We start from the raw sequence: 17,842 nt of genomic DNA, 5'->3' as shown, positions 1-17,842 counted from the left end.
TTTTGTTAACTGCACAACCTTATAAATATTATATCTCTTTTCTTTTAGCACATTTTTGATTTCGCTAACATCCATAGTAGAGGGGAGACCCCGGAGTAGGATCTTAACAGGCTTTTCACGCCTAAAGTTCACTACAAAATAGTCAATAGCATTTTCTTTAAAAACTTTGCTGACAATTCGGTGGTCATCTTCAGTATTCGGGAGAATTCTAATAAATTCACCACTAATTCGACACAAAAACTTAACATTAGGTAGGCTTTCAGTGATTTTTTTTGGCAAAGTCACAAAATGTTTCATTTTCCTTAGATCTCACCATAATCGGAGGAATACTGATATTCACCACACGTGGAATAACTTTTTGTGAGCTAGTAGATGCCTGAGAATTAGAGTCCGGCTCGTTGTTGTTCGGATTAACATTCATCTCACTATCACAATCATCAGTACTATTTACATTAGTAACCTTAGACAAAACATCAAACTTATTAGAAGTTGGCAATTTCTTGTTTTTAATTACATTTGGCTTAACAATTTTAGCCGGTTTCTTAAAACCTGCATCATTATCAGTTAGGTCAGAGTCAGTATGTTCCATTTTACATTTGCTATTGCCTGTATCACATGCAACAGAATTAGGATTAACAGACTCATTATCCGCAACGTTAACAACACATTTTTTAAAATTGGCCAATTTGAGAGTACTTGCTAAGTAAAATTCGCACTTACCTTCCAAGTCCTTGATTTGTTGAGAGACTAGTTGTATTCCAGGCAAGAATCCAGATGTAAGAGTATCCGGTTTAGTGCAGTCACATTGAGCAAGACCTTCTAATAATGTTTGTTTTGAAACATCCCATTTCAACTTCAGGGAAGATATTTCCGCTAAAGCTGTATTATAATCAAAGTCTAAAAGAGTAGTAAAATCCTGTCGAGAGTCCAAGTTGTTATTCCTTATTTCATTCATATTTTCACAGTTTATATCCTCATCATCATCACAAGTCATCAGCCCAGGAAACCTGGGTAGGTTGCGGCGAAAAAGCACTTTCATCCACCGGTGCACGGTCGCTCTTTACATTGAAGCAGTCAGAACGAGCACCTACACACTACGCGTCTAGAGTGCAACCCTCGTGCTTCTGATTTCAGGAATTTGGGCACTCACAAGTCTGCTGCAATAAATCTAAAAAATACTGTAAATGCGGCAAACAGCACCAAACCAACCAGTGTACCCTCAAAAAAGGAAGAAAAGCTAAAGTGTATTTTTTGCGGATCCAACCATGTCAGCAGCTACCGTGCATGTAGCACCTACAAAAAAAGATTTGAGGGAAAGAGACAGCCCACTCATCATTACTCATCATTACTCTTTTGATGTAGAGGTAGATGGTTTGATTACTATAGGGACTCCGAAATTTTTCCTCATTGGCATTGGCTCAGCTCAGTTTTGTTTAGAAAACAGCTGCTGTTTACTGTAGCGAATTCGTGGACTAGCTTTCTCTATTTTGAATTAGTTCTGTTGAACGTTTTTAGTAGTATAAAGATAACTACTGTGAGATATTGGGATATTGTATGAATATCTTGTAGAGTCATTAGGTTTAATTGGAAGCAGAAAAGATGAAAAATATGCAACCGCGTTCGCCGGGAATCGAACCACGGACCTTTGGAATACTGTCCCAGCGTGCTGAACCACTACACCACGAAGGCACACTAGGGGGAGAAATACCTTATGTACTCCCCTTTTTAAAGGGCGACTAGGGTTTTAGGAGACCTAGTCGCCAAATCCTGGGTGCGGAGAATCATCATCCACAACACTTTTAGTTCGGGTGCCACTTGTAGAGTCATTAGGTTAATTGGAAGCAGAAAAGATGAAAAATATGCAACCGCCTTCACCGGGAATCGAACCACAGACCTTTGGAATACTGGCCCAGCGTGCTGAACCACTACACCACGAAGTCACGCTAGAGAAGTGGGAGAAATACCTTATAATCTGAGGAAATTTAAGCGTTTTGTTTGTTGTGATAGTAATAAATTTTATTCATTTTTCATCGGACTTGTGCATTCAATTCATAATGAACCTGTATGCACACAACAATTCAACAACCTGTATGTGTGAATTCTTGACTTTTAAACATATACCATGATTATTTTTCTCATAATTTTCAAACTCTGAAGGCACAAAAGTCCTGATGTCTAATTATTATTAATTAAAATTTAACCTAAATAAATATTAAAATTATTCCTTTTCATTAAGGAACAAAAACTATGATAACATGAATCCTTAAAACTAAATATTAAAAAACTAAAAGCTTAAGGGAAAGGAACTTCGCTTCTTTCTCACACATTTCATTCTTTGATTTAATTAAATTTTCTGTAAAGTTATTGTAAACAGCCATTTTTGCATAATAAAGTCGAAAAAAATTACATGCAATTAGCTGCAAAACCTATATCAGACATGATGAAAAAAATAAAGAGGGGGGGGAATTTTGAAATCAAAGAGTATACAGAATAAGTTAGCATATCAACAAAAGGAATTTTAACCTTTTACTGAAGACAGAGAAAGAAACAGACGAAAAATCTTACCTCAAAACATAACTTGCCACATAAAATTGCATTTCCTTGAAATAAGGCAATAGGGAACTGTCGAAATGATAAAAGGAAGCGAATATTAAGTAAAAATATTAAAAAACAAGACAATATATTTAAAAATCTAAATTATTTTCAAAATTTAACTCACATATATATTACATTATGGAACTTAAAAAACTATTTCACATGTACAAATAAGAATTTACAGATGAGTTGCAGAGATTGCTTACAAAACTGAAAATATTAGTAATTAAAAATAGCTCTGCTAAAATAGAAATTTCAAAGAAATTTAAAATTAAATCTTAATAAAACCAATTGCAACTGTATTTGACTCAAATAAAAAGCATTTTAGAAATAAATATTTAATTAAAAAATTACATGCCTCTTATGAAGATTAAAATAAAAATGAAGCATTTTAAAATACTTTTGGAATGACTTTGTAATAGCTGAATCAAGATTATATCATTTTTAACACAAAGACTGGTAATTTAAAATTTTTACCTTCTGTAAAAAGAAATTAACTGCTTTTAGTATTAAATTCAAGATTCTGAAATAGTGAAATAAGTCAAAAAATTGAAATCATCAACTGAATAAACAAAATCATTCTAATTGTTTTCTCTCATCTGAAAAAGTTATACTTATTTAACTTTACACATTAAGAAAACTCAATCAATCAAAAAGTTCAATCAAATTTTTTCTAATACATTTCATATAACAATTCCATGGATGCCAAAACACAAATGAAAAAAGTATGATGAAGCTAGATTTCTGTATAATTTGCAAGTTGCATAAAATTGCATACATGATACTGTAAAACACTAGTTATTAAACTTCACTGGAAAAATAACGTTAGGTTTACCATACTTTAAAAGATAAAACATGGACATAATATATAGCTTGAAATGTGAAAATGAGAACAAACTATCCAAAAAACTGCTTCAAACTAAACACCTTACAGATGCAAATTTATTTTATGAGATAAAGTCATTCAATTTCAGATTTCTTATAATTGACTATGAAACCTAAAAATCACAACACTTAATTTCCTTGTTTAGTCAAATTTCAGAAATTCATATTTCGACACAGGATATACTATCATTGGAAATTACTTTCAGATGTCTAAATGTTAAATGTTCTTTAGACAGCCTAAAATGAATTCTCTAATGACTTGATTTACATTAAAATATCAGGATATTTTAGGAAATAAAAGTAAAATGTTACACACACAGGAAAAAAAAAAAAAAAAAAGAGAGAGAGAGAGAGAGATCCTTCATTATACTTCTCCTTTCACCTACATAACAGCGAGGCCATTCCTCTCCTTAAACCTCTGAATTAAAGTGAATAATCATTTCACATTAATATTGTGAGCAGAAATAATATATATGTGTATAATTCTCAGATGTTCAGAATAATGCTTATATTACAGCTTAGCAGCTTTTAAAGATTTGAAATACAGAAGGCATTTTTTTTTCTCTTTTTTTTCAAAATAAAATAATGCTGATTTAACTTATTCAGTTTTACATATACAACAGTAGCTTTTTAGAGTACATACTTAGTTAAAACATTTGTTATCATCCGTATCATATCATGTACATATTAAAGCCATCAGTATCAAATCCTGGACAACAATGAGGCACTTGTATGATTACAACAGGTGTGAAATTAACAGCAAAATTTTAGAAATACCGTATTTATGCGAATCTAATGCGCCATCGAATCTAATGCGCATCCCCATTTTAAAACTTTAAATAATAAAAAAATTGTTTGTCGACGAATGTAATGCGCATCAATGGTATGAGGAATTTATTGAATATTTTATACAACAATGGATTTTTATATAAACTATCAATCAATGGTATGATAATTTTATTTAAATTTAGATACCATATTTTATACATTAATGGATTTATACGTAAAGTAGCAGAACATAGAATTGACCTATTAGTGGGCTATTGTTATGTGAAACAATCATTGTTAATTACCACTACCGTATATACGGTACCTATCGTAAAATATGAACATGAAATAAATCGTAATATTTCTATCTAGCTAACAGTTTCTAGAATCAGTGATTAATAGTAAACGTCTTTATTCATTAATGTTTTCATCACTGGAATCCTCACAGCTCTCTTCGTCAGAAGCAGATTGATTTCTTCTTTCCTCATCATCGTCATCGTCATCCCCGGCGTTCCAGAGCACGGTCATCTTCACTGCCATTCGATGAATTTGAAATGCAGCATTTCTTGAAAGATTTCATAATCATTGGTGCTTCGATGTTTTCCCAGCCAGCAGAAACCCAGTGTGCAACAATGTGCGGTGCAGCACGCTTATTTTTCCTGTCAGGGTCAATTCACGGTTTGGCTCACAAAACAATTTTTTGTACTCCGCCTGAACGTACCCATTAAAAGGTTTATTTATACTAACGTACAGGGGTTGTAACACAGACGTCATCCCTCCAGGAATTATAACAAGATCGCTGCCTAGGCTGTGCATCTTCTTTTTTACGTCGTCGGTGAGATGACCACGAACTGCGTCCAGACAAAACATTGATGGTGGATTGGAGAGCCCACCGGAACGGCGTTCCCATACATTTCGGAGCCAATCAAGCATTAATGATTCCGTCATCCACCCCTTCTCTTGGTTTCGAATCAGGACATCGTCTGGGAATAGCTTTTCATTTTTAGGGGTTTTAGGGATGTTTTCCGTTTGAAGATTAAGAAAGGGGGAAGTTTGCACCCGTCTGCTGTTATTGCCAGCATCACTGTTACGCGTTGTTTTTCACATCCCGAAGTTTTGATGATAACTTCCTTAGTCCCATTCTTCGTAATGGTGTAGTTACAAGCATATCAAACCAAATTGGCGTCTCGGCAGCGTTGCCAATTTGCCCCATTGAAAAATTCTTTTCCTTCCGAAGTGTGATGACATACCGCTGAAATGTTAGTAGTTTTCCCTCAAAATCTGCAAAAAGCTTTTGGCATATTGTTGTACGGCGTCTTAGAGATAAGCCCATCTGCTTCATAAACTGATCCACCCATCCACGGCTAGCCTTAAACTCTTGTTTCGGTATTCCAAGAACTTCAGCCTCCTCTTTTGCTTTATTCCTTATGGTGTCACTAGTCACAGGTTGTCCATTCTCCCTCCTTTCACGTACAAATTCCAAAACTTTTTCTTCAATTTTAGGGTTTCTTCCTTTGCGAGGGCCAGTGAATTTCTTTCTACTAGCTTTAGTTGCAAACAGTGCCAATTTCTGTTGCCGCCACAAGCGAACATTGCTCTCAGCTACGTTGAACTCTCTCCCTGCCTTTCTATTGCCATTTTTTTCAGCATAAAGAATTACTTTACGTTTGAAAGTAGCGTCATATGACATTCTTCTCTGTTTGCCCTCCATTTCTTGACTACGTACTCTGCAGTTTGTATCCTCTATGCAATAATGTGTCAACGATAAATGTAACGGTAAATGTAGTTGAGAAATACAGTAATCCCTTGTTACGATTTAAATTTGGTTGACTCATCGGCAAACTTTGCACTCGAATCTAATGCGCCATCGAATCTAATGCGCACCCTAATTTTGAATACTACATTTGGCCAAAAACGATGCGCATTAGATTCGCGTAAATACGGTACATTAAAAAAATTACGATTGTTAGCTTTCAATTTTGAAGTATAACAAGAAACACTGTTTTAAAATACCAAATTTAAAACAATAAATATAGCGCTACTTGCTGGAGCTCTTCCTCATTTGCATACTTTTCCCTAGTCAATTAACCAATCACAATCAAGAACACAATAAGTCATTAGCAATTTAATATTTAAAAAAAGATGGAGCTTCATTAACACTTATGTTATTTTTGACAGCATGGCTCTACTTACCTTTTAAGTGTATCATTCTTAATATATTTAAATGCCTCAAATTTATACAAGGCATCAAATGATAAATCGTTACAATGCACTGAAACTAATACACTCTTTAAATAAACCAATTTAAAATTTTATGCACAGAATTTAATTCTGCAAGAAACAGAAAAGATAAAGTCTCCCTATTGAAAACTTTTAACTACATATAAAAGCTGCATTCTGAAAACAGAAATTAATCCAACATCAAATTCTGATAAATGCAGTGCCTACAAAGGTATTTTCATATACATTTTTCCTATGTATAACATAAATATTAGTCTATTTCCCTTAGAAAGTTCTCTAGATAAGTATGTATCCTCTTTAAGCAAATAGCCTTCATATACGTTATACTGAACTATAAACATACATAATAGAAGGATTATCTCTTTCTTTACAGAAAATGAGAAAAATATTCATAAGAAATATGAAAATTTAGCTTTAAAGATAAATGTATCAATGCGTGTTATTGTGTGAAAAATTAAATATTTTAATTTGGGCAGTGCAATTTGAGTGGCAACAAAATTTTTTTATATTGCCGAGTATTCTGATTAAATTTGAAACATATATATCTTGCGCTTTACAGAGTGGCAATGCAAAGCTTTTAAATTACTGGGTTTTTAATCAGAAGTCCATTTAATTCATGTAAAATATACATATATTGTATTTTTTTTAAAAAAAGTGGATGCTGACCTTTCCCAGGACTCAAAAAAGAATTGCAGAAGGTTTAGTGACGATAGCTATAGTAGTAACTGAGTGTATTGTAAACAAAGACACACACAAACAGACATTCTTCTTTATATAAGCCTTTATTAGGATTGAGAATTAACTAAGACTTATGATTTGGAACTAGCAAATAATTTGATGCTTACTTGGAAGTAAGATGAAACACTCTCTCTTAATTTAGTTGTTGTTAATTGATGGAAGATCAGTCTATCCCCTTGATAAGTCGATTAATCTGCAATCAATGGCAATAACTTTTTTTTTTTTCAATGCTTAAAATATTTACATTTGGTTTTGGTATTTTTGTGATTAAAAATTTTTCTTAGCAGATTTTCATGTTTTTAAGCAAGGTCTTGAAAATACTAATTAAAATTCTGACTAAAAAAAATTTTTTTTTTCATTTATGGTTTTAAATTGAATTTGTGTTCCTTGGAGATGGTATATGGAAAGTTTTTTTTCTTATAAATTATTATGAATTATTGGTTTATTACTTTGCAGCTTTAGTGCAGGTCATAGGCTTTTTAATTTATTTTTAATTACTTTTATTTTGAATATATATATATACAATTTGTAGGAACTGGTACAACTGAACATGGTTTGCAAAACAGTTATTCTTATGAAGGGGGACTTTTTTGGGAGAGTGGTAAAGAAAAAAAATAGTTTACATTTTTGTTGATAAACAGCAGCAAATCATACATTTCAAAGGAAACAATATCTATTTGCATTCAGGCACATGTTTACAAGCATATTACTCTTATTCTATGCGTCCACCATTGCCACAAATTACAGTTTGTATGCGAGTTACAACACCATTAACAGCAGCATGTAGCATATCTGAATGGATGCAAGTGATTTACTGATGTATGGCATTCTTTAACTGCACCAAAGAAGAATACTGTGGACTTCCCCCCAAAATCTCAAACCCTAAAATCAAGTGCTATTAAGTCCGGCAAGCAAGGAGGCCACTCATTTCTATAATGATAGCTAACTAATCGTTCTTTGGTGAAAGTTCTTCGGAACAGTTTCACTTTGGTTGTGATATGAGGACGTGTCCCATCTTGCATCAAAGTCATTGTGTCAAAGACATTATGTTCCATTAAGTGCGATATCACTTTCTCCTGCAGCAGTTACAAGTAGCATTTTCCAATAATTTAGCAGGCCTTCCAGCCAGCTTTCGCACAGCTCTCTTCAAAGAAAAAAGGAGCCATAATAATAGATATACTGAAACCACACCAAACAGTTAAATGCGGTGAATGTAGGAGCTCCTCGATGTAGGACTGTGGGTTCTCTTTTGTCCAAATTCTACAGTTATGGGTGTTAATGGTTCTATGCAATGGAAAATGAGACTTATCTGTCCACAAGATATTAAGATGATATTGTGCATTATCATCAATTTCCAATAAAGCTCAGTTTGTGAATCAATATTGCTTAGCTTTGTCATTTGATAAGAGCTGGTGGACTGATTCCAACTTAAAGGGTACAATTTTAAAACACTTTGAAGGATTTGGATTATTGAAGACTTTGGCATACTAATTCTTTTGCTGTACTTACTGCAGTTATTGATTGTTTCCTTAGAGTGTCAGTTTGCAAAGACACATGGAAGTATGGACCTCTGATAAACTTGGTGCACCACTATGAAGGTGATGACATAAACTTCCCATTTCATCAAAATGTCATACCAGTCTGACAAGAGTGATTGGAGTTTTCTTCCATTTCTTCTGTGTCCGAAACCTTTGTAAAGTTTCAGTTGGCAATTGTGGCTGAGGCAAAACAACTTCACTAATAATGCTTTATCCAATAATGTCAGCATCGAAATTAAAACGTTACATATAAACATGTAGGAGGAAGTTAGAAATGAGCTGTTAATTACTACATGCATTATTTTTTTTAGTGTATAAAGTTATGATTAAAAAACATTATTAGTACTATTAACTATAACTTTTTAGCAAGGTTGCTGCAATGTTCCTACCTACTACTATTCTTTCAAATCTCTTTGCAGCATTATGCGCAAAAGTTTTTGAGACCAGATAGGTCTTTCATCTAATTACCAGTTCGCTTTACATTTTCTTTTTTAATTAATATTGAATATAAAAATATACAGTTACAGTTAATTTGATTCTACACAGGGGCATGAATTTACTTCTTTGCCACAGGACAAAAATATATTGACATGGCTTTACTTGGACCTTTCATATTTGATAAATTTGATGAATGGTTTAATTTCTGCACAAACCAGGTTTTATTAATTTGAAACAAGAAAATTTTTAAATGACTAAGACTACATACCCAAATATTCTAGCAAGCACTGAACCAAATTTTGACAACATTCTGGAATTTCCTATTTTCTTCTTTCTACTCTGCATTTTGTATCTTTACAGAATTATGCTTCTGTTATTTAAAAGATAACATGGCTAAAAATTAACATCCATTATTCCAATTTCTGGACACATGTGTAATTTAAAATTTTTTCCTATACATTAATTTTATTTTTGAAAAACAGGACATGCGATAATCCCACATAATACTTTAGTGATTACATAAATAGAATAACTGTTAAGAAATTTTGGAACAAAACACACAGAAATTTAAAAAGAAAATAATTAAATAAAGATAATATGATAGCTAATTAGTTGGTTAAACAATCCATGTAAATAAAAAAGGAAGTAGAGATAATTTTCACATTTGATTAATAAATTCATCCCCCAAAAGAAATAACTATTTTAAGAGAACGTCATCCAAAAAAAGAAGGGGAAATTCAGAAGCATCTGAAAGATGTATATATCAAAACACACACAACTTTATGAAGTACACTGTGGTAATAATTAAAACAGTGCTGTTTACAGCCTTAAGTACAATACAGTGATCTACATACTGCAGAACTTTGCAGGTTTACATTATGCATTATCATATGTGGCAGCTGAAGAGAGAGGAACTAATTCTAAAATCTAGTATGATAGATACTGCATAATGTATAAAGTGAATTCTTTTTAAGAAAGAAAAATGTGATAAAAATGAGTGTATATATATGTTTTTAATTATTTAAAATATGTATCCTTTCTTTGCACATTTCAATGTTCTGTTTTTCTCCACATGCCCCATTTTTTGTCCTTTCGCATTTACACATTCTACTGCAGAAAGCAGCTGTTTGAGACTACCACTTTACCCATGTTGTTTTTCAATTTCACCAGAGTATCAGGAGATCTTAACAAATCCTGTCTCTCATAAAGCAACCTCCATGTCACTATTCACAAAGGATTATATCAGATGAAAATGGCTATCTATACAGTGAAAAATGTACAATGAAAATATGGTTTGATTTGTTTAATTCCAGCAAAGCCTCGAGGGCTATCTGCCTAAGAGGAGGAATGCTTTCTTGGAGGACTTTCTAAGAGTAACTGGCTCATATATATGTTACACATGGGAAAAACCACAAAAATGCCCATGCAGCCAGTCCGTTCATGGGATTTGAATCTCGGACAGAACTACCAGCGTTCAGCAACTTAACCACTAGGCCGCACAATGAAAATAAATGGCTATTTTTGAATCTACATATAGATGCTGCAATAGCTGTAAAATAAAACTGTTGATAATGTTTTGAAACCACTCAACAGTAACTCAGCGAGCTCAGACAACTTGCTAATATTCTCAAAAAAGTTTACCCAGTGATAAAGAATTATCAAATTCCCTTATGTGCATTCTTCGTGGTATATGTGATTAGCAGATCCAATCAGCAATCAGAAGATGCATAGTTTAAATACTGGAAAAGTGGTCCTAGAGTAGTTTTCATGCTACATTAAACACAAAAGAAATGTTTAATGCTCCCTAGAGTAGCATGAAAACTAAAATGAGGTACATAATAATACATCATCACCTTGATTTGATTAACTGGGTTTCCTATATTCCTTGCACAAAAAAAAAAAAAAAAAAAAAAAAAGGACAGTTCTATATGTACTGTTCTACTGGGATGATTGTCAAAATTGCATTTTTCATGTCTGGATATATATAGCATTGCTTTTAACATAGGTATTTTGACACAAAATTGGACTTTTTCTGACATAATGCATAATACGTTCCAAAAAGAATCTGTAGTATGGATTACAAGATGATATTCCACAAAGCCATAAATGAGATACCTTAATTGTGATGATTCTGTACATATAAAGAAATAAGTAAATTAATTTTCCCAACCTTGTTAATGAAAGCTCGGAGAGCAGCAAATAAATGCTTGAACATTTTCTCAGACTGTCCAACTTGTAAAAAAGATACATAAATATCAAATATCTTTTTCATGAGAAGATTATCCCCTTCTCGATATAGCAACTGTTCTTTCATATGCAATGAGTAAAGACCTAAGACATCAAGTGCTATCAATCCAACTTCGGTCGCCATATTTGCTTCAAGCAAGGCCCGATAAAATGTATCAGCTTCTGATGAGGATAAGGGAGCTAAAAAAAAAGTGAAGGTAAAAAGGCATTAATAAACTAAACATAGTATACAGGTTACAATGACTGTCAAAACAGATTATTTCATCACAGAAAAGCAATTATGATTAATCTTCAGCATTTATAATTAAAAACACAGTGTGAAACAAAAATATTATAAAACAAAAAATATCTGATGTGGACACCACAAGACTTCCTTGTACAGATTATTAAATTATATAAACTTTTTGCTGCACATCATTTAAACTTATTTCCTTGAATTTCATTAGAGATATATTTTACAGTCAATCAATTCAGTTCTCAGTTCACCACAAGGCAGAAATACATGAAAGCTCAGTCTTCATTAAACTGTAGAAAACAGAAAAACCTAAAACACCACATATGAGTTCTAAAAAAAATTACAATTAAAATTACAGTTTCTATGCAAAAACAAGCAATTCTGTCAGCAGGCAGGAAGACAAACGTGTTCGTGCTTGATCACATTGTGTAAAAAGATACTGAAATTGATGCACCAACTAACATCATTCACTAGTCTACTAAGAGTTTCAAAATGTAAACAAAAAATGGCCTCATTAACGTTGATAATTCTATAACAATCGCATGCAGATTAACTAAAGGCACAAAATCCTTAACTGGAATATAAGAACAGTATAATTCAATCACTTTTTAAGCAAAAACTGCACAATTTACCAACATATTAAAAAAAAAAAAAAAACTGAGCTCACCAAGACGGGTAACAAAGTGGCAGTATACTGCCTATATATACACATTTGGGTGCAACCAATTGCAAAGAAAAAGGGAGGTTCACAACTACATGTATAGAAGTCCCATATACAAAATTTCAACATTCTACGGTTATTCATTTTTTGAGTTATGCAAGATACATACATACGTACGTACATAGAGATGTCGTGAACAAATTTCTTCTGACTCCACTTTTAAGTCCATTTTAATATCCATTTTGGAAAAAAGAATCCTTATTCTGTCCGTATGTATAGATGTCAAGCAAAAACATCATTCAAATGGATTCAAGAGTGGTCAAAACAGATATTTTTGTTGAAATGCGATATGCGAAATTTTTTGCGATCACAATACTTCTTTTACTTCATATTAGGAAGTAATAAATTTAAAACTAAAAATGCAAATAATAAAATCATTATTTATGAGTTAAGCTATAAATTATTATAAAAGTCTTAATTTTTTGTTAATACCAATATATTTTATAATTTTTCTTTAGCTGAGATAATCTGAAAAATATGGACACTGAGTAAGGTTTTCAATCAATGTCCAATGGTATAGTTATTTGATTTAATTATTACAGATTAACACATGACATACATAAATTAAGCAACTGATGCATCCTGCAATGGATGCTTACTAGAATTTTTGCAAATTAAGCAATTGATGCATGCTGGAATTTTGGCTTTAAAAGTGTAATATTGTTTAAAGTTAATGTGATATCAAAGAGTTAACAGCATTCATTAGTTATGACTCAAAGGCATCATTTAAGGGAAAAAGAGAAATGGCAGTTAAAAAGGCAGATTCCAGGAGGGGAAGAAAACACAATGGAGATCCCCCAATCTCATGTCCTTTAAAAAATAGCGGAACAACTTTCTAAGCAGTGGATCAGTAGACATCCTGATCAAAGGAAGCCAAGGGCAACAACTGCATCAGAAGACCCTTTTCTATCATTGACAGCCTGAAAAAAACTACAAAGTGACTACCAAAAAGCTGATTTTAGAACTTCAGATTGCCACAAGAACTTAAATCAGCCATTCTGCTTCTGCGTAAATCTTCATGTGGTTGAATTAAATGCAAGAAAACCATTGGTTTATGTCCTACCCTGAACAGTGACTCCAGATGTGTTTTGATCTGGAGGGAGTGAGGAACATGCAACTTGCCTTCCTTAATGGTTCTTCAGAAGTAGCTTCATGGTTATCCAAAATGGCTTTCTGAGCTGCTTATCTATGACAGAGGTTCTGTAATTAGTCACAGGTATGTAGATGAAATCTTGGAGCCCCATGTAAGGCTGTTTAGGGTTGCTGTTAGTTCAGAATTTTTGTTAATGGATGATAATGATCATATACACAGAGAATCTTATACCAAAATGCTTCGAAACAGAAGATATCACTCAAATGGGCTGGCTAGCTTATTCATGAGACTTGAACCCAATTAAGCATGTGTGATATGTCTTAGCCAGGAGTTGGTAATCTTTTTTTTTTTTTTTTTTTTTTTTTTTTTACCAAATCATAAAATTTTAGGCTTGGCAGGTAAACAAAAGAAAACCAAAAAAGTTTCAAAGTTTTTTTTTAGATTATATTTACATATTTATACACATTTTTCTGATGTATGCACACACACAGAGAGAGAGAGAGAGGATATTTCTATTTATTCATAAACTTGTTACAGAATAAGTTAAATTTTGTACTGACGAGATAAATGTAATTACTTTCTCTGAGATACTAATTCATTATACTGGAGTTAAAAGTCAATATTTCCTATCATTAAAGTTTTTTGCAAATGGTCATCTGTTAATAATATCTGTATTGTAACTTTACATAATTCTTTTTTGAAAATGTCTTTTCACATTAATAAGTACTCCTAAATATAGATATAAATTCCCATAAATATGATTTTAATTGGCTGCATGTATCTTTGGAAAGGTATTTATAGAATTGGGTTAAATCAATTTCTTTAAACATTAAGCATATCACTTTTTTCAGATCAATCACTTCTAACTACTGGTCTGAAAAAAGCTTTCAGTTGTACAGTCAAATGGACTTTAAAGTATGGAAATGTCTTTTGCACTTGCTTCAAGATCCAAAACATTACTGTAACTGTAGTTTAAGCTCAGAAAATAAATTTCCTGTGAATTTTTGAGGGAATGAAGATTTTGCTAATATTTGAAATTTTTTACAGCATGGAAAATTATTTAAACTTCTTTAATGTGATTTGTGTTTCAAACAATGCAAGTTTTTAGCAATATGGCTTTATGCACTGTTTATTCCTATAATTTTAAATTGAATTCATTAAGATATCCCATGATGTACATAGCAAGTGCTAATTTCCAAAGTCACAGGCTGCTTACAAAAGTAGTTGTATAGCAGTCTGGGCAGCTGTTCTCCTAAAAAAAATATTCTATGACTTCTATGAGTTAAGAAAATCTCATTCAAAACTTTCCATCACCAAGCCATCAAACTTCTGCATGGCAGAACAAGTCAAGACATTCAGCTTTGGTTTCTAATAAAAAATCACAAAACTCACAATGGTTATGTTCACGATGGTTTGAGTAAGTAAAGTTAACTGTGGGCACTACTGGTTCAGTAACATATGACAGATTGAAATGTTTCCTGCAAACAGCTTGCTTATGAATTTCATAATAAATTACCAGAGATTTTAAGAATTTAGTTTCTTTATAAGCCTTAAAAATTTGTCCACCTAATCCCCTATATGTTCCACACATATTTTTACCACCATTAGTTAAGACTTATTTTAACTGATTCCATTGCAAGTGGTACTGTGTTAACAATGTCTTGCCGATGTTAATGATAGCTTCACCTGCAGTTTTCCATAAAGGTTATTCATAGACACTTATTCTTCAGTCACCTCATTCTCAGTACTGATCTTGAAAATAAATTGCAGCAATTGGGCACTATCAATAATGTCTGTCAACTCATCAACAGACAATGAAAACCACTTCAATTCCCCCCCTCCTTGTCTTTTGAATGACTCTTGATGTGGCTTCCAAAGTCCTAATACTTGTTTTCACAGGAGGACTGACAAATGAAAACAAACTAATTCACCATTGGTAAATGCTTTCTTTTTCAGCTAATAAATGAGCTTTTTATAAGCTGACTTTAGCCACTGCTTCATTATCAGTTTTTACTCTTATGAAAAAATTGCATTGTCATGAATCATTCAATGTTAAACTTTCCAATTTTAGCAATCAATGAAGTGACTTTGGAATATTTTGCTGCCTGCTTATTTTAGCAAACAACTTCTGAGCTCAATTATGCATTAGGGTGCATATTTTTTACTCAAAATTTTTCACGTAAAAAACAATATTAAGCCAATTAAAATATTAAACAATATTAAGATTAACACAGACTGCAGGCCAGATTTGGTCCATGAGCCGCAGCTTGTTGACGCCCATCAGTTGTGCCTCCATGATTCCTCCAAGATTTGAAAATTGCATTTTCAGAGGAGTAGTGTGCACTTCCATAAATTATCATCAGCAGTTTGGCAAAATTTATGAAATCAGGACATGAAATTTGCATTCCTGTGAGAGTTGAGCATGTACACTGCTAAAAAAAAAAATGGGACGGTGCTATATCTCCCGTTCCACTGGGCCGATTGACAAAATTCAAATTGCGTTCTTCATGTCTCGAAAGTGCGACTTAGGATATATATTAGATTTATATATAGCACTATTCTAACATAGGTATTTTGACACAAAATCGGACTTTTCCTGAAATAACATACCATTTTTTTTACATATTTCGATTCTACAGCTCAAATTACGCCTAAATATGAAATTTTGTAAAATTTGGAGCGAAATTTACGGAGAAATTCACAAATTTATGTTGGCACTTTTTTTTCAGTTTGCGCCATGGATAGTTCACTTGGCGAACTTCTTAATATATGGCAACCTAGTTTCCTTTCCCGTGAGAGGGAAAAAAGACACCGTCGTTCCTTTTTTCCATATAACATTCTTTATATTATATTTTTAATTATAACTGTTATTATTTTAAGTAATTTTTTCTTTTTCGAATTTCATTTTAATTGTTTCAGTTGCATGGTTTTTTTCGAAAAACTGTTTAAAAATTTCTATTTACCTATTCGAACTGCGTAAATAAAGATGCAGCGTTTATTTCTTTCAAATAGTTTTCTTTATATATATTTTTTGTCATAGTTATTATTTTAGGTAATTTTTAAATTTTTACACTTTTATTTTAATTGTTTGTGTTGCAATGTCTCTTCAGATAATTGTTTTAAAATTTTCTATTTATTCCTTCGAACTGAGCATTTCAAATATATTTATTAATATAAATTTTCCAGAATTTTATTTTATTTTATTTGAACTGCGTTTCTTTCGGAAGAATACTTTGTAACCCAGACTACGATGCGTTTGAAAACTGCCACGCCTTTCAATGTTCCGTAAGATATATATAAATAAGAGAGAGGTATAACCGACATTTTAACTTAGGATGACTTGCATACACTGCTTTAAACAGTTTTATCATTGTGCCCATTGCTTTACACAATTTCATTCTACATTTGGTTTCTTGAAATGTTATTCATATTTTAATCAAATATTTTATTTTTGAAATCGCAAGAATCAAATATCATAAGATTAAAAGGTTTTAAATTTAAAAAAAAAATACAAATACTAAATTTTACACAAAAAAAATTTTTTTTTTTTTTTTTTTTCTCTTTTTCTTCAGGCATTTCACTTTATTCTTGCTCTTTTTCTTTAGGCATTCTGCAAGTATATTAAAAAGCATCCAACTTTTCGAAACATCTTGGTATTTCTGACAATCATTTTAAATAAAGTTATCGCCTTCCATTTCATAAAGGCCCACAAACGGCCGAGCGGTAGAAAATCGTTGAACACTGGTAGTTCACTCCGGGGTTCGAATCCCGGTAAACGGGCTGGTTTTCGTGGATTTTCTCATGTGTACCGTGTATGCCAGCTGGTTTCCCTTAGAAAGTTCTTCACGAAGTATTTGGTCAGAGCCTTTATCAGTCTTTAGAGGCTAAACATTTTGAAGGTATGAGATGAAAGGAAAGATTGGTTTCATCAAGAGGTTTTGGTTTATTTAACTATGAAAAAGCACACTAGGGCTATCTGCCTAAGGGGAGGGATGCCTTCGTGGAGGACTTTCTAAGGGAAACTGGCTCGCATACACGTTAACCAAGGGGAAAACCACAAAAACGCCCATGCAGGCAGCCCGTTCGCGGGATTCGAACCTCGGACCGAACTACCAGTGTTCAGCGACTTTACTGCTCGGCCGCTGTTTCATCAGGAGGAAACATCTATAGGTGACATCCACATACATCACTGGATAAACTCCTGAATCTTCAAATAATTCGAGTGAGAAAATCATGGGATTCTCCATTTATGATACGATATGATGTTTTATAATGTAATTTAAATTTATACAACCATATAGTCTAAAACCAGTCGCTCTTCACTTTAATCTGCAATGATATCG

At 32.6% G+C, this 17,842-nt stretch overlaps 1 protein-coding gene across 8 annotated transcripts in view; it reads right to left on the bottom strand.

The window, feature by feature from the left end:
- Ziz (dedicator of cytokinesis protein Ziz) overlaps window positions 1-17,842 on the bottom strand; it is a 292,231-nt gene that overhangs the window by 61,722 nt on the left and 212,667 nt on the right. For all 8 annotated transcript variants that reach the window (XM_085811589.1, XM_085811587.1, XM_085811582.1 and 5 more), the window contains 2 exons: window positions 11,374-11,630; window positions 2,566-2,622 (listed from right to left, as the gene is read on the bottom strand). In XM_085811589.1, coding sequence (XP_085667715.1) covers window positions 2,566-2,622; window positions 11,374-11,630 — 314 coding nt within the window. The remainder of the gene's footprint in view (window positions 1-2,565; window positions 2,623-11,373; window positions 11,631-17,842) is intronic.

This window comes from Stegodyphus dumicola, chromosome 2 (genome assembly GCF_044657685.1).
Source record: "Stegodyphus dumicola isolate Sdum_Otavi_A_Nest chromosome 2, ASM4465768v1".
NCBI lineage: Eukaryota > Metazoa > Arthropoda > Arachnida > Araneae > Eresidae > Stegodyphus > Stegodyphus dumicola.
Note: the sequence above shows the minus strand (reverse complement) of the source record. Positions and strands in the feature narration are given on the sequence as shown.